The 18,340-nt window shown below is 44.2% G+C and overlaps 1 protein-coding gene across 1 annotated transcript in view; it reads left to right on the forward strand.

Annotated features, from left to right (window-relative positions):
* NBAS (NBAS subunit of NRZ tethering complex) overlaps window positions 1–18,340 on the forward strand; it is a 203,367-nt gene that overhangs the window by 115,560 nt on the left and 69,467 nt on the right. Inside the window, exons 32-35 of the mRNA XM_059660511.1 lie at window positions 1,178–1,291; window positions 3,925–4,038; window positions 6,391–6,548; window positions 7,264–7,353. Of these exons, the coding sequence (XP_059516494.1) occupies window positions 1,178–1,291; window positions 3,925–4,038; window positions 6,391–6,548; window positions 7,264–7,353 (476 nt within the window). The remainder of the gene's footprint in view (window positions 1–1,177; window positions 1,292–3,924; window positions 4,039–6,390; window positions 6,549–7,263; window positions 7,354–18,340) is intronic.

The raw sequence follows: 18,340 nt of genomic DNA on the forward strand, positions 1-18,340 counted from the left end.
AAATATTATATAGAAATGATTCCTAATGTATGAGTCTCCTACGAATTATTTGTGTGTACACGTGTGTGCTTTTCCCTATAGCTTGGGTGCTTATGTGAATTATTCCTACTATTCAAATGAGCACATTTAGGACATTTTAGTTGTCTCCCAGGTTCTTTCTGTAATAGGATAAGTCAGTTTTCCAGACGAACAGCACATGGTGAAACAGCCTTGAGCCAGTTTTGTCGCTTACCACTGGGTAAAGGGACAGGCAACTCAGCCTTACTCTGTGCTTAAGCTCTCCAAGTATCCGCTGTCATTTTTGTTCTTTTAGTTGAATGTACTTGGCACTTTCTACTTGAGGGTGGAATCAGAATGGTGTCACCTGCCTCCTCGTGCTCCCTCCCTCTTTTCCTTTCCATCCCTTCCTGCTCCTCCCTTCCTCCCCTTTCCTTCCATTAGTGAACATTGAATTCGGCACTTTATTCCAGGAACTGAAATAGTGAAGGGAAGAGTGAGGCACACTTGCTGGTTTGGAGGGACTGACATACTGATAACAAGACAGAGCCACACTGGGGTGTCCTGTAGGAGTTTAAATTTAGCCGATTCAGCTACTTGGCGCTCAGTGACCTGTGGTAGCTTAAAGTCTTTGAACTTCTCCTTCCTCAGATGAGGATAATAATAAAATATTCCCCTGACAGTTACATCTTGAAACATTAAAAATCCTTACAGTAGAGGATACCATACTTAATAAGCATTTCTGTGAATGTCAGTAGTAATAATAATAACTAGTATTTACTGAGGATTTTATGTTCTATGTATATATACTTCATGTGTGTTTATGTGTATTTATGAATTCTCATACATGCCTTACGAAGTAGAGACTATTGTTGTGCCTTGATTTCATCATCTGGAAAGCAGAAACAGCAGCAGTCACTTAAGCTAGCTGTTAGGAAATAAAACGCTTTCTTCCTGCTTCCAAATGCCAGTTCATTTGCTGTTTCAGATGTTTGGTGGCAGGAAAGATCCATGTTGTACGTTATTTATTCAGAAGCAACAATAATTTTACCTGTTTTAAAAGTTGTGTCTTTCACTCCTTACTGATCTGGAGGCCAGCACAGTTCTCGTTCCGTGTCGTCTCTCGTTAGGGAGGGCATGTACCCGCTGCTGATGCCTGTCATTTGGTCTCTCTCTACAGTGCGACTGCACTCCGACCGGCTCAGCCTCATCAAGGAGTGCCTTTGCCAGTCCCCCACGTGCTACAGGCAGTCCGCCACGCTGCTGGGCCTCGCCGAGCTGCTGAGGGTCGCTGGTACGTTCCGATGCTAAACTGCAGAGTAAGGTTTCTGTGTTACTCTCACCGCTGTCCTGGGCGGACATCAGAAGATGGGCATATTACAGAAATGTCACGTGGGCCTCTCCCTAGGACTTCTTGAGTGTCCCCTTAACATAATGCCTTTACAACCTCGTCTCAGAAGTCACACACCGTCTTTTCCACCTCACTGTTTGTCAAAGTAAATCGCCAACCAGCCTCCATGCAAGGGGCGGGCATTAAGCTGCATCATTAGAGACTCGCATCTGTGGATGTGGTGTCAGTTCCGTTTCATGGACCCAAAGCCTCGCCATGTCCTCCTTAGCCTTCTCTGCTTCCGGCCAGACAGTGGTGTTTTCTTCAACAGCTTCCAGCCCCGCCACCCTCCTGGCTGTTCTCCCCCAGAGTCTTATTTTGTTCTGTTTGGAGCATTTTCCTAGGAATCATTCTTTTCAGGCCTATTTTTGGTTATGCTTTTCCTTTTAATCACCTGCTCAGATGGAACTTTCTAGAATTAAAAGCAGTTTACTATTTCTACTTTGGACTTCAAGATGACGGACCCATCTTCACATAAAAGTTTACATGAAAACAGCAGTCATTCTCATTTTGCGCTCTAATACTTATCTAAGTTACTTCTTACTGTGTCCCGTATGGTGGGACTCTGAATCTCACTTTGCACATGTGGAAACAGGAATAAAGAGGTTAAATAATTTATTCCTTACTTTGAATCCTTTACTGTTACTGTACTTTTCCACCTTTTTAGACGTTGGATGATGGTAATCAGTGGACCCTGACTTAACATCAGCTGATTAGGGGCTTTCGCTGCACTTCACATTGACACCTGGATTAGTGTCTGTAGCCCAGCCACGCTGCCCAAGGAGGGAAGTCACACCTGCCCTCTCACTTGTGATCGGATATTTTGAATAGACGCAAACATTTCAAGAGTATTATCTAGGAAATAGGTTTTCCATTGATTGCGATATGTGCATTTGTTATTGATAAACTTACACACATTGTTCCATTTCCTATATTACATGTTACTGCAGGGGTGGAAGATGTTCCCTTCTTTCCTTCTAATCATTAATTTGACACAAAAAAAGATTAATAGGGGAAACACACATTTCATTTCATTCCTTCCAGAGCCCCATAAAGACATGAGATTCAAAGGCAGTTGAGGCTTCTATGCCATCCTGGGCAGAGGGGAAAGGGTGGGGGTTTGGGCTTCCGAGGGGAGGAAGGCAGTTTATAGGGTGGTGGGAAGAGCAGGTGTTTGGTGAACAGATGTTTGCCACACCACACAGGTAAGTCCCTCTGATGTCAGAGTCATCTCTGGCAATAGCTCTCTGCCGTGTGCAGCCCCCTTGTCTATCCAAGTCCTAGGCAGTTAAGGGGGAGGCAGAAGCTCTTCCCCAGTCAGCCTGGTCTTGACGGCCCCGCACAGTCTAGGGAGGCGTGTTCTAACACGAGTGTGTTGTTCTCATGATAGGATCCCAGTGCTGGAGCAGCTCTTTTCAGAAGCAGTTTTTAGACGGCCTTGAGCCAGTACTCGCCTTGGATTTTATTTAAACCTGTGAAGCACAGGGAAGGTTCATGGGAACAATTTAAAGTTTCATTCAACCCTTTCTGTGATATGTTTGCTTTTTCTTTCAACCATTTTATAGCTTAAAAATGCAAAGACCATAAACATACTTTTTTCCTGGAAATATTAAAAATAATTTTAAGGTTCTATTACCTCATTAAAATATAAAATATCTTTTTTCTTTTTAGCCTAAATAGACAAATTGTCTTTATTGTAACTTTGAATTATTTGTCTTATAATTGAAAAGTACATTCTGAATTGAATCTGCCCATTTCACTGAGGATATGTTTTTGAGCCTCTGTTCTTTGCAGGACTTGGGCTGGGCCTTTAGGATTCAATACGAAGCAGCCCCTGTCCTTCAGGAGCTTACATTCTGATAGAAGGTGCAGATTGTTAGAAATATAATGGCAATAAATTGTATTCGGTGAATGGGAAGTAAAGGAACATGTAGGAGGCACACCTAACCATGGATTTTATATGAAGAACGTGTGGAAATGCCCAAGAAGGAAGTGACATTCAAGCTGACTTCTAAGAATGTTCTTGGGAAAGTGATTTAAGATCTCTGTGTTAATGTAAGCTGAATTTGGTATAATTTCTTAGTGTCTAGATGTTCACTATGATAAAAGATGAGCACTAAAGTGAAACAATAAAATTATATCTATTTCACTTTGTGTTTAAACTTTTCCCTCCTTATATCTGTCATTTTAAATTATTATTAGAAATAGAACATTCAAAGGGCAACATACAAAAGTGAAATTTGTTTGTAGCAAGAAGCTTAGAATCCAAGGAAGTTTAGAGCCCAATTTTCCTCCACGCCCTTGGGTTGGGGTGGTGGTCTGGCTGCTGTTAATCACTATTGCTCAGGAGACAGACCTAATTCGATGATTCATAAGTAGGTTCGAAAGTAAAAGTTGCTGTGACCTTTTGTCCTATCATCTTTTAAAATCAGTTCCATCCTCACTTTTTATTTTCAAATTACTTTGAGAGATGGGTTCGTGAGCTCATTTATGAATTGATGCTGCGAAACCATGAAGTCATTTGTATGTGTTTACAGGTGAAGACCCAGAAGAAAGGCGTGGCCAGGTTCTGATCCTTCTGGTTGAGCAAGCACTCCGTTTCCATGACTACAAAGCAGCCAGTGTGCACTGTCAGGAGCTGATGGCCGCAGGTGAGCTAGGCCACCCTTAGCACTTTGCTCATATCCCCTTTAGGCCATGTCAGTGGCAGGGTCTGCTCTGAGATCAGCTGGCCTGATTGGTCAGCCGGCATATGGTCATGAGATGGGAGCATCTGTGAGCACTGATAAGTGCTTACGCCACGTGCTTGTATATGTATCTGAATTCTTTAATGGACTCAGAGCTTGTATTGTATCTGAGATTTTGGTTGCTTTCCATTCCCCATTAAAACAGCCTCATAAGATTAAGAACAAGTTTATGTAAAATATAGTGTCTTTTTATGTATTTGTTATTTAAAAGTAAGTCTAAGTTTTCAAAGTATCTACCATTTGTGACTATATAGTCAATATTTCTATCCTTTAAATTTTTTTTAGAAGATGGGATAGAGCTTTTTAAACAGATATTGAGAAATTGGGAAGTAGTTTGATATTAAAATTCTAATTCAGGTCTGTGGAGGATAGGCAGGTGTTATTGTAGAATAGTTTCTCTAATAAACAGCAGCACAGTCCCCAGTGGTATCGTCTTATGCCGGGCTCTGCACTGAATGACCGACTTTTGCAGCAATGCCTGACTATATGGAAGCCCAAACGCATCTCTTACTCCATCTGTGCTTTCGCAGCCAGCGGTTAAAGTGCATTGCCTCACTCTGTGATAATTCACAGAGCCGTGCACCTATGACTTGTGCACCTTTGGTATGTATTCTGTTAAAATGTTCTTTTGCCACTTGTTAAAAATGATAAGGGAGACTTTATTCAGGGCTTGTGCAATGGATGTTGAGGCTGTTGCAATAGGGGAAAGAGATGGAGCTGAACTCTGAATGTAAAAAAGACAACTGGGGGTGTATAGCCGAGGAGCAGAGCGAGCGGGGCAGTGGATATGAAACATGGCTGCAATGACACATTGAGGGGAGTGGCGTTCTTGCCGACCCATCATGGCAGGTTCTTGCTAAAGGCAGGGCTGGGCAGTCAGATGTCAAGGGTGAAGGGTAAGGAATTTGGCCAGATGTCCAGGGTGGTTAGTGATCAAGGGTGACCTGACTTAGCAGGATTCTTGCTGAAACTGGGTTCTGCGGGCTCTGCAGGCTCTGCAGGCTCAGCAGGGACTGGGCCGAGCGGGAGGCCTGGTCGGGACAAGGTTCAGACGAGCCTGACTGTGGTTTAGTCAAGGAGAGAGCTGCTGTCAGTGCAGCTGTGAAATGTCTGACACACGGGAAATCGCACGGTTTACAACCTCAGCATTAGAAAGGTATTTTCATAAAGAGCCAGTTCTGTAATATTAACCAAGTGATTTTGCAACATTAAGTTTAAAATAATTGTGGTTTTCTGGAAAACCATTGTTGTATTGCTCTAAAATTGTTTACTTAGAGAGCTTTATAATAATTTTATTCCCATTAGTGGTGGTACCTGGCTTAAGTTTTACTTTATATATTTATAGAAATTGTTTTAGGCGGGAGCCTTTGTACTTAGAGAAAAAACGCTACTTTCAAACTGGAACTCCTTGGAGTAAGAATAAAAGTGTGTAATAAAAGAATAAAAGGGCTGACTGCGCTCCTGGCTCGCTCCTTGGATCTCTGTCTTCGACAAAGCGAACGAGTCTGTGGAGCTGTCTAGAATAATTTCTGTTTCTAGCACTTTGCAGTTTACAAAGTACTTTTAAATACAAGTGTCATTTAATCATTCCAACAGCCTAACGAGGAAGGCATTATTGTCTCGTCCGTCGTAGTAGAGGAAGTGTGATTAGTTGAACTTTCTCCAGCTCACACAGTGTGTGGAGCAGGCTTGGGCCAAAGCCATACGTTTTCTGAATGCACACACCCAGGTTTTCTGGTTTTTGTTTTTAAGTATTTTAGAGAGGAAGGGAGAGGGAGCGAGAGAGAGAAACATCAATGATGGGAGAGAAATCATCAGTGGCTGCCTCCTGCACGCCCCCCACTGGGGATCGAGCCTGGAACCTGGGCATGTGCCCTGACTAGAAATTGAACCATGACCTCCTGGTTCATAGTTCGATGCTCAACCACTGAGCCATGCTGATCGGGCCAGACTTCCTGCTTTTTACTCAAAATCCAAGTAGATTATTTGTAGTCATTGTCAGGCAATCTGAAACTTAACAGAGTTGATCAGAAACACGTGTCTGGAGTGGCGCTGAACAGTTGGCCGATAGACCAGCATACTGCTCCTGTTCTGCCGTGTCCTGGTGTGCTTCTGGTTCCTAAAATTAGCATCAGCGCGGACTATGGTCCTGCTCTGGTGACACAAGACTTGAGCAGAAAGCCGTTGACACTCTCATGTGAGATTGGAGAGTTTTCTCTTTTAAAGTCAGTGTGATTTTTCTTGTTAACTCTGCAGGTTATTCTAAAAGTTGGGATGTTTGCAGCCAGCTAGGACAATCAGAAGGGTACCAGGACTTGGCCACTCGTCAGGAGCTCATGGCTTTCGCGCTGACACATTGTCCTCCCGGCATCATTGAGCCCCTGTTGGCAGCTAGCAGCTCCCTGCAGACAGAAGTAAGTGCTTCCAACACTGTGGATCTGAACTGTGTGAAGGGCGTTTTTTTGGGTGTGGGGTGTGGATCTTAGGTTTGTGGTCATTTTAGGAAATAAAATAAGCATTTTAAGTTAGGGAAGAAAAATAGCTTGTTACTCACGTGAAAAGGAATTTGAAGATATCAGGGTATAAAACAGTGTTGTTTGCTTTATTTTAGCCAGGAAGAAAGGATACAAAGCAGGTGAGAGAAAAATAGAAATTAATATCAAGAAATAAATTACTGAATATGGTGGGAAAAGTTAGTGTTGTCAAGAATACAACATAAGACGTGGTCATGTAAAATATATTCAGAACCCAGTGGTGGCACCATCCCTTAGTGGTCCTTAGCGGCCGGGAGTGGGCTGGGGCGGCGGTGAGTTTCCTAACACCCACGGGGAGTTCTGTGGAAGGGAGGAGCGTGCTCCCGGGGACACTGCTAAACAGAGGAAGAGGCTCTGGAATTCCCACGCATGTCCTATTCGTTCACCGTACATCGGGCTTCTCACTTGATTCCACCTCTGAAACGGTGGGGTCCTTGTGAAGCCGTCCCGAGGGCCGCAGTCCCGCTCCCCAGACTGTTCAGGAGGAAGCAGGCCTCGTCTCCTCCAGGGAGAGCGTTCAGATGTCCACCTGCACTGGGAGGAGAGGCAAGTTTAAAAACACATTTCTTTATCACGTGTCTTGTTCTTTTTTCAGATTCTTTACCAAAGGGTGAATTTCCAGATCCACCGGGAAGGAGAGGAGAGTGTCAGTCCTGCGCCGTTACTTAGCAAAGCGCCGCAGGAGGTGAGCTGGTGTTGGGGGGTAGGGTTTGGAAGGTGCCTGGGCGTGGCACGAAACGGGAGTCGCCTGACCTGGTGTACAGGACGTGTGTGTGTGTGTGTGTGTGTGTGTGTGTGTGTGTCTGCATGCACCGGCGCACACGCACTTCTTTTTCTTTTTTTGATGTTAGCGCTTTTCGTAATAAAGTATATTTTTAACTTTTTTTTATTGTTAAAGTATTACATATGTCTCCTTTTTTCCGATTGACCCCTCTCCCCCCACACCTGCCCCCCAGGACAAGCCCCCACTGCCCCAGTGTCCGTGTCCATTGGTTATGCTACTATGCATGCATACAAGTCCTTTGGTTGACCTCTTACCTGCCTCCCCCCTCCCCGCACCCCCCCCTCCCGGCCCCCGCCTTCTCTCTGAGGTTGGGTGGTCTGTTCAGTGTTTCTTTGTCTCTGGATCTATTTTTGTTCATCAGTTTATGTTGTTCTTTATATTCCACATATGATTGAGATCATATCTTTCTCCGACTGGCTTATTTCGCTTAGCATAATGCTCTCCAGTTTTATCCATGTTGTTGCAAATGGTAAAAGTTCTTTCATGTTTCTTTTTTTTTTTTTACGTCTGTAGAGACTGTTTTTCTTTTAAACATTTTTGTGTGTGAAATATAGGGTGGGGCACAAGTAGGTTTATAGTTGTGAATACACAAAACACAGTTTATTCTTGTATTATTATTTATCAATTATTATAATATTTTCCATACAAACAACTGTGAACCTACTTTTGCCCTAACCTGTATAACATTCACATAGAAAAAAGACACAATATAAAAATGTGCAGGTCAAGAAATGATCACAGGAAAGCATCCATGAGACCTCCACGCAGTGACACCTCCATGCAGTAACACCCCCAACGTGACCGGCCTGCCACAGCCCCCTCCTCTCTCTGTTCAGTCTCCAGGCTGTCTCTTTTCTCCCAGAGAGCCCCGCTGCCCTGACTCATCGATCCCAGATCTTTGTGTGTTTTTTTTTTGTTTTAAATAATTTTAATACCTTTCACACCCCTCCCAAAATAATAGTTTAATTGGACCCATTTTTATACTGTTGCGTTTGCGAGAGTCACCCGTGCCGTTACATGCAGTGTGTGATTTCCTGTTACTGCTGTATAAGAATTAATGCATGTGCACATGTGGCAGTTTCTCCGTCTGATGCTGATTGACGTTGGTTTCAACTTTAGCTTCTAAGAACGATGCTGCAGCATCACTGTGTGTGTGTCTCTGGTGAGCAGGAGCATACCTGTCTTCTGGCATCCACCTGGCCTGGAGGTGTGTGCTGCCAGCTGTACGCATGCTCAGCCTCTGTGGACACTCGCCAGTGGCTTCCCACAGGATCTCGCCCATGGCACCCTGACCGCAGCGTTTGAGAGTGCCATTGACTGCAGTCCACCTCCCTGGGTGGCTGGTTTTTATAACTTAGCCTATTCTCTTGAGTGTCTGCTGACATCTTGTGATTTTGATTTGCATTTTTCTCATTACTAATGAGGTGGCGTTATCTTAGGAAAGATCCTGTTTTGAGAGGTACCTGTTCGATACTTTTGCCCATTTTTTATTGGCTTTTCCCCCTTTTCCCTTTTCCTCATTGAGATCCTCAGGAATAAAATTTGTATGAACCAATTATGGAGGAGTGTATACCCACTGACACCTCTTTTCTATCAGTCAGTGTTTGCTGCATGGAATGTAGCTTTCCATTACTGTTCTAGCAACCTCAAACTGGCATTTCTTTAGGTCAAAGTTTCTGATATTCTAATGAGATAACAGATGATAATCCTTTTTACACATTGGCTTTCCACAGGATTTCTTTCATTAATAAGCTTCACTTTCAAAGTGTAAAATGTCATTCATTTTTCCATTAACTATTTTGGAAGATAATTGGCTGTATTCATTTTGCCAACTCATCTCCAGTTGTATACTATATAGTGTATAGGTACTTCTAAAAGTCTGATGCAAAGCTTCAGTTCTTGATGGTTAAGCTTTTTCTCAGAGTGAAATAAGTATAACTACCCTGTTTCCATAATTCTTTTCTATTAAATCTCACAAACACATTGAATGTACACGTGTGTCCCCAGTTCAGTGGTAAATGAGTTGAGGCCTCAGAGTTACCGATAATGGGACTTTTGCCCTTAAGGCGTTTTCTCCCCATCTCCTTGTGATGATGGCTCCAGGACAGCTCTGGCCCACGGAACTTGCTCAGGGAGGGGAATGTGTTGTCTACACTGTCCAGCAGGCACCACTAGTCTCAGGTAGCTCCTGAGCACTTGAAATGTGACTAGTGCAACTGAGGATTTTTATTTGATTTTAATCACGTTAAATTTAAATAGCCACACGAGGCCACTGGCTCCCAGACTAGACACCCCAGTTGTGGGAGATCAGCCTCGAGGTGGAGTTCTGTGTTCCGCCGTCAGCACCGCAGACAGCGGACTTTTCTTGTGTACGCGTGTGCACTCCCCTGGATGGAAGCCACAGCATTTCCCTGGTGCCTGGACCGGTGTGGATACTTTTTGTCATTCGACGTTTTGACTTAGAGTTTTACTGATTGGTTTCTGTTGGGTTTTCCGCACTGGATGTGAATGCACTTGTGTTTCCTTCATGGGAATCAGGCAGTTCTTACTTTGGCTGATGGTTATGAAATGATGTGTGTTTACGAGTTGGCACATTTTCCCATCTTTCGAGGGCGAGTGGAAGACCTCCTTTTAGTGACATATTCTTTATTCCACATTTTGCATCTTTTGAGTAGAATCCTTTCCTACTGGTCCAGCACATCCCACATTTTGTCTGTCTCTTCAGCCTCCTCTCCTCTCCTGCCTCCTGGACCCATGCTGTGTTCCAGTCACAGTGACTATACCGCCGTTCTCTGAGTAGGTGCCATCACACTTCGGTGTTCGAGTTTCCTCCTGCCCCTACTTCTCTCCTGTCTGGCTCTGGTCACCCATCTAAAGTATCATCTACTTTGAAAAGTTCTCTTTGCCCCCACATTCTCCCATCACTGTGTCAGCGTGGAGTGGTCTGTATGGCATTGTCTGGTGACTGGAAGTGTGTCAGTTTTCTCTGGATTCTCTCCATGGAGTGCTGGTCATGTGATGAATGCCCAGGAAACGTTTGGTGACGCTCTGTGGGGAGACTCCCACAGCAGAGATCAGTCTGTGGAAAAGTGAATTAGAAAATACACTTCGGCCTAAAAACTAAGAGGGATTTCCTGTTTAACTCATCTGCATGTGGTGCGGTGCCTGGGATCCTGTTAGGTTTTAGCCGTTGTAAGGGGTGCACCATTCCTCTGTTCAGTGCACAACTGCAAAGTGTGTCTGCTGAGTTCAGCTCCGAAGCTCATTCTGAATCTCCATCCTTCTTTATAAAACCATCAAAAGCCTCTGAGACGTCTGGGTTTCCTATTTTCTGCTTCTACGATGAAGGAGAAAGTGTTGGCCTGACCCTGTGGTGGTTTCTTTGGAGTAGGCCACGCTGTGTTACTGCAAATGGTGCATGTTTCTCCATTAGACTCCCTTTGTAAATGCAGGAGACCCGCAGTCCTTTACATCTTCTGCTTAGCAAGGAAAAGGGATTCTTTCAAAACGATTGTCTCTCCCACCTTTTTTTCAGCTCCTTCAAAGCCATCCTGTCTTCCTTTGTCCTCTTCCCGCAGCTGTGATACATCTAGATCTCATGAAGTGCTAATCCAAGCCCTCAGCGAGCACATTATGGCTTTGATTCATGAAGCACATTTCAGAATATTATAGCTGCTATTATTAGATTAAAATACAGTGCCCAGCTCTGCGATGCCGCAGTTACACATTAAGAGATATAATAACCACATTAAATTACAACTCGTAAATGAGAGCTGACTGGATGTGTAATCTGCTTAATGCTCAAGACTTTCATTACTGAGTTGTGGAAATCATGATTTTTATTTATACATCCCAGCAAAGTAAAGATGTAATTGCTATGCAGTAAGTAGCATTTGCATTAGTACCACTGTGGCCTACAAGGGGGAAGATATTGCCTGTTGTCCCTGTGAACAAGATATTTGTTTATAAATAGAACAAAATGCATTGGGAAAAACCACCAAAATTACAGTTTTTCCGTTTCTTATTAACGTTGGTTATTATGTTTTTTAGATGTAACAGTATTCTACCACTTAGACTGTATTAACATTTTGTTTAGCTAGTGTTCGTTATGTTACTTAGCCAATGGTGTTTTCCCCAGATGAATCTAATTAGAGCTGGAAATGGATAATATACAAGGTGCCCATTAAAAAATCATTTTCACTGTGGGAAAACTTGTTCTGAATATTTTAAGTGGCTACAGATTGATACAACTGGACAAATTAATGTTTAGAGCTGGGCCTGGACTCTAAGCAAAGAGCTATTTTGAATTTATGAAAGGATAGATTAGAAATACCATTTAAATAAAGGAGCACAGTGGACGTTGTATTTTAATACCATGGGCAATCCTTTCCTGTCCCACGCACCAGGAGGTAGATATTTGGATTGCTTCCACTTTTGAGCTCTCATGAGTAATGTTGCTGTGACTGTGACTGGACTGTCTTTGGAAATAAGTTTTGATGTCTAGGTCCCTGGGAGCAGAGGTGCTGCGGGGTGTGGTATAGGTTTGTAGAAACTGCCCATTGCTTTCCGGCTGCGGCATTTCCCTTTCCCACCAGGAACCATCAAGGTCCCAGTTTCTCCACATTCTTCCTCATCAGCACTTGCTGTGGAAGGGCTGTTTGATGAAAGTCATTCTTACGGATGTGTGTGGTAGCTCATTCTTATTCTGGCATGCAGCATGCATTTAAAAAAGTATTGTTATTGATTTCAGAGAGGAAGGGAGAGGGAGAGAGAGATAGAAACATCGATGAGAGAGAATCATTGACTGGCTGCCTCCTGCACACCCCCTACTGGGGATCGAGCCCACTACCCGGGCATGTGTCCTTGACCAGAATGGAACCTTGGACCATTGAGTACACAGGCTGACACTCTATCCACTGAGCCAAACTGGCTAGGGCCAGCAGGCATTTTTGAAATAATGGCAATGAGCATCTTTTCATGTGCTTCTTGGCAGTCCTATGCCTTCTTTGGTGAAATAGCCATACATATTTTACCCATTTTACAACTGGATTATTTGTGTGTCCTTATGACTAAGCTGTAAGAGGTTTTTTGCTTTTAATTCTGGATACAAGTCCTTTATTAGATGTACTAGTATGAGTTGAAAATGTATTTCTCAGTGTTTGCCTTGACGTTTTCCTTTCTTAATGGTGACGTGTGAAGTACAAGATTTTAAGTTGCTGCCCTGCCCTCAATCAGAATTTGCTTTCACTGCTCGTAAGGAAGCTGTGCCCAGCTCATGGTGTGAAGATTCACTCCTGTGCGCTCTTCTAAGAGTCTGATAGCTTCCTCTTTCATGTTATTGACAGGTCAGTGACAGTAAGAAACCACTTTTTATATGAAATAAGTACAGGCTTAAAGAATGTCCACATGCCCAAACATGTGTTTACAACTGGACCTCATGCCCTACACAAAAATGGACTCAACAAGGTCTTATCTGTTTTGCTTTCTTTTATGTTTCATGATAGCTTGTTCCTTCTTAAAGGATGTTGAATCTCATATATAGTATGCACAAAGACACAAATTAATATTTTGAAGCTTTAAATGAAATAATTTAGTCTGGAGTGGATTTTTGATACTATTACTGCTTTACTGTCTTTTCGTGTGTGTGTGTGTGTGTGTGTGTGTGTGTGTGTGTTAGAATTTTGGTTTGAAGGCTCATTTTGCGTCATCTCATTCAGTTAATTTTTATCTTCTCAGACCTATGTACAGATTCATACTTTTGTGGTTTCCCTCCCTCTAATCCCATGGTGCTTTCCTGCAGAGCCCTGTGCTGTGGTGGCTTTCAGATGGGACTCCTCCCGCCGCAGTGTTGAGGATGTGGGAAATACGGACTGGGAGCCAGTGAGGGAGTTGGGCAGTTCCTTAGGCCCTGGCTTTGTTCTCTGCCTCCCAAAGTCACAGCTTCATAGTGTAAATGCATAGCCCCAGGCAGTGCCTGCCCTCAGTCTCCCTTCACAGGGGGTCCTTTTGATTCATAATTCCCTGAAAGGGGCACCTGGCAGCCACTGGCACCTCAGATTTCTGACTCTCAAAATGTTGAATTCCGTTGGCTTTGAGCATCTTCTGACTCTTTTTCTATTATTCAGTATTTTGGAGCACCCTGAGCATACTGAGACGTGAACTCATTGTTCCATCTTGACTGTAATTCGTAATGTTTTCTTTAATTACAAACATAGTACAGGCTTTTATTTTAACAACCCATTTAAGGGGAGGCAGGGGTTCAGGTAAGTAACATTATCTGGCATATTTTATTTCTTAAAAGTAAAAAAAAAGATGTGAAACATCTGCGATAGAATCCTAACATTTGTTAACTTTCGATAAGAAGTACATGGAGATTTGTGATAACTATGGTCTTTCTGCTTTTTTAAAATATACAAGTAATTTCATCAACAACCCTCGCTCCACAAAGACACCAGTCCTCTTGGCCTTCTTGCCTTTCTGTAACCCTTCCCACCCCTCCTGCCTGTGCTCTTCCTGGAGTGTCCTCCCAGATAACCTGTGGCTTGTCCTCTGGCTTCCTGCAGGTCTCTGCTCAGATAGCTCCTCCCGGAGAGCTCCCCTGCTCTCGCATCTAGCCCCTGCCCATCCGGCTCCAGGCCACTTTCACTTCTCCCGGACTCTATCCTTTATCTGATGCACTTCTCAGACACGCTTTCTGTTTATTTTCTGCCTGTCTTCTCGGGCAGTGTGAGCTCTTTGTGGCAGGAACCATGTGCTTTTCACTGCTTGGTTTTCAGCGTGTAGAACAGTGTCTGTCACTGTTATGTTTGATGTCATAAATATTTGCCGAAGAATCCATGCGTAAAACAAATGAGGAAGGTAAGGTGTGGATGTAATGGGTGGCGATAAAGTCTGTCATTACACGGGGAGGAGCATTTGAATGGGGCCCAGTTTGATAAGTTCTCAGTTCATTGGTGAAATAAGGGGTTGCCTTTGTTTCCCAATGTGCTGTGAGTTTCTTGAGAGCAGGGAACTTGTCTTAATTGTCATGGTAACCCTGTTGCCTGGCACTGGGTCTCAAACATTGTACACATGCCAGAAATATATGTTCAGTCAGCTTGTTTTGTGGATATGTTAGCTGTGATGTCCCAGAAACCTGCATTTTAAAAGATGGCCCAGCTAAGAGTCCCGGAAGAAGACCAGGTATTTACATCTCAAAGGTCCAGGGCAAGCTCCCCTAGAAGGACTTACCTGTAAGTCAGTATCTACTAGTATAAGCCCTTGATCTGTAAGCCCTTTGAGAGGAATTAAACTTTGGGAAGGTAAAAGGAATGGGAGGGCTTTGAATTTTTCATGAAGCCACACCTCTGGCCCTGTAAAGACTTCTTTTGTGAAACAGGACAGTTGTTTTTAATACCTTAGAATTGGGTTGCCACCTAAATGTTGGCAAAGGACTGACAATCCATCCACCTGTTTTTGGAATGTTTCTTTCCACCTGGGTGCATTCTCATTCTTTCAGACTTTGTAGTGGAGGAGGGTTTCTAAGGCGGGGGCTGTGAGCGTAGTGTAGCAGTCGCAGAGGGGTCTAGTTTGCGGGTGGTACATAGCTTAGGTCATCCCGGAGGACCATAAAGGCGTGGGTATGTGGACCTTCGTCCATGTTCCTCGGGAACAGCAGAACATGTCTGGTTGTAAGATAGTATTAAAATTACTGGTGCCGTTGACGGCTAAACCTCTCTGTCACCATTTATATTGGGACCAGGCTGAGTTGGAAAACAAGATTAGCCTCTTTTTCTTGAGGGACTTAGGGTTAAATTTCTCCCAGTTGGCAACTATACCCTTCAAAGATGGTATCCAGCCGAAACCGGTTTGGCTCAGTGGATAGAGCGTTGGCCTGCGGACTGAAGGGTCCCGGGTTCGATTCCGGTCAAGGGCATGTGCCTGGGTTGCGGGCATATCCCCAGTGGGAGATGTGCAGGAGGCAGCTGATCGATGTTTCTCTCTCATCGATGTTTCTAGCTCTCTATCTCTTTCCCTTCCTCTCTGTGGAAAATCAATAAAATATATTTAAAAAAAAAAAAAAAAGATGGTATCCCGAGGCACTGTGGACTGGTTACCCAACTACAACAGACAGATACGTAACAAGCCGAAGGCTAGAGGCATCTCTGCAAGTCCCAGAGCCACCCGGGGGGGAGTGCTCATCCCGTGCGGAGGGCAGCCTTACCCACAGTCACAGAGGCCGGGCACTCTGACGTTGGATGTACCCCGGTCAGACAGGTGGCCTGCACTTCCCATGCGGAATGACTGCGGCCCTTTTCCCCAAGCAGGACGTCCCTCACTTGATGACCCCTGGCCTTAGCCGGCCTCCGGAGGTCACCTTCATGTCTTGCTGTAAAATGAGTGCCTAGTGCCTCGGTCGCCTCGGTGGGAAACCTGTCCTGTAACTCTGCCTTCATTTTTCCTGTTGACCCGCTGCCCTGCCTGTGTTTCCAGCAGCCCCGGTCATTTAGCCCTTGTGGGGAGAGAACAGCTGCCCCATGGAGGGAGGCAAAGAGCTCCATTTTGGCCATCTTATTGATCTCACTTTTAGTTAAATCTTCCAGTTTCTCTAAGTAAGTGCAAGTAAAGGCGTCCTATTATTAATAATTTTATATCTGCAGGAGTATTAATGGGGCTGTGGACTGGGAGTTGTTGGCCTTGGAGGCACATTTCCCACGGTAATTTTGGTTTTGCCGTGAGACCTGCAGATTTATATTGCGTAGTGGTTTGAAATGTGCTGCTTACAGGTTGAGCTTCAGGGGGCTGTCACCTCCTGAGTTGCTCGAACCCTCTTATGTGACTTGGTTTCTCTCCCTGCTGTCTAATGCAACCGCGAGGACTCGGGGGCTAGGTGACCAGCCTTTATGCGCGTGTCCCCGGACGAGTCAGTTATTTGATTACAGTTGTGCTGGAATTTCCGATGGGGCTCCTGCTTGTCCCGAGGGCTGCCTCCTCACACCTCCACATACGTACTTCGTCACCTAAGAATACCCAACGTTTGAGCTTGAAGGGAGTAAATGCCCCTCATCTTCTGAGCTGAACAAGTTCAGGCTCTCATTTATCCAGCAAAAGGTTTTGTTCAGACTCTTCGAGAGCAAATCCCATTGAAAACCCAAAGTTAAAATCCACCCACCAATCTTTCTCTCCTGTCCTCAGTGTATCCAGTCTTATCTTTAGCCGGGGTATCTCAACCCTTAACCTTCAGTTCCACCTCAGGAATTTTTTTCTTTAAACAGCTCAGATAAAGTCAGGGCCTCTTCCCTTAAAACAGGGAGGTCTGGAATTCCACGAAAAACTTACCCATCTTCACCAAAGTTCGATGCAAAGCAAGGAGCTGGCGGGGCACACGTGGCTTCTGCTGCTACCTCGCACGAAAGTGGTCCTGGCGGGCTTCCTGGAGTCTGCCGCACTACCCCAATCAGTGTTGACATAAGAAAAGTCCAGACTGAGAAGGGCGATGAAGCAGTGAGTCCTGGCACCAGATGTGAGCAGCTTTGTTGGCTCTCGGTTCTTGAGTTTGGCAAAGAAAGAATTCAGAGCCAAGAACTCTAGTGCCAAAGGAAGTTTATTTAGCAAGCAAAGTGCACTGCGCTCAAGGAGGATTCGAGCGGCTGCTCCGAGAGCTGCCTTGCCTCTTAGGAAGAAAGTCACAGAGCTGCGTGCGCCGTCTCGGTTTCCCCATCCTGCTTGCCAGGGGATTTCCTTAGCTTCTCACTGTCCTGCCTCAGATACCTTTAGCAGTAGTGATTTAAAAATTGGGCATAGAAAAAGAAAATAAAAATATACTTCTTATATCTCTATTTTTTCTAACTGCAGGTCTCTTAATCTGGGTCCAGCCAAGAATGCTAAGTGATCCCAGAAGGTTTTGGTCTCTAAAGCCCCTAAAATAGTGAGACAGTTTTGGTGAGAGTGTATTTGTGACTGTGTGTTCATATGTGTGCATATGCATGGGCATTCAGTTTTCTGGGGAAAGAACTTACAGGTTTTATTAGAAATGTGTAGGGGTTCGTGACTCCCGAAGGGAGCACTTCTAAAATAGAGCCTGGCCTGTGAGTTAGCAGAAGAATTGAAGCAGTCACTTTGGAGTGATTTACTCCATGGGGCATTTTTCCTGACAGATGCTTCTTCTGACAGATACTTCTGACAGTGGCATCGCCGGTAACCAAGGTTGCACTCTTAATATTTGAGTTCAGGATGAAATTCGCTCTCAGTGTCAGGTGCAGGTGGATTCAAGATATGTTGGAGGAGAGGGATAATGGTTGATCTCAGTTTGAGCTCGGTCATCCCAACTTCCTGGCTGTGTACCTCCAGCTCAGTTATGGTAGGCAAACAGCTTGCTCAGAAATTAACCCTTATGGTACCAGACACCAGAGAGAGCAACTCTTACAGATAAATTCTAAGATTATTCACTCTGGTCATTGGTCAACAAGAGTCCCTTCTGTGAGCCACGCGTGGCATGTGGAACCAGCTTGTTCTTGCGAGCCCGTGCCCGTTTGGTAAAGGTGTGTCTGGTAGGTTTGGAAAATATTATTAGTCTTAGTCAGTCAACCTTCGAGCTCTGAGGCACACTTGACATAATGAGATTTCATGTTAAATTTTATGCTGGGAGTTGTTGATTTGGTTTTGGGGATTAGTCTATTTCTGCTGCTGTACACTCTAAATTAATTAGCAGCATGCAGCTACGAATAAAATGTGCAGCAGTAATCATTTCAGGATTTTGCCTAACCTCTTTTTTCTTTCTTCATTACACGAAGTTGAAAGAGAACTATTTTCCTCATTAATGCCTTTGGTTACACTATAATCGTGGTGGATTGCCCCCAAATTAAATCTCCTCTGTGGTCCAAACGAGCTTTTTATTCCACTTTCTCTT

This window comes from Myotis daubentonii, chromosome 12, assembly GCF_963259705.1.
Source record: "Myotis daubentonii chromosome 12, mMyoDau2.1, whole genome shotgun sequence".
In the NCBI taxonomy this organism is placed as follows: domain Eukaryota; kingdom Metazoa; phylum Chordata; class Mammalia; order Chiroptera; family Vespertilionidae; genus Myotis; species Myotis daubentonii.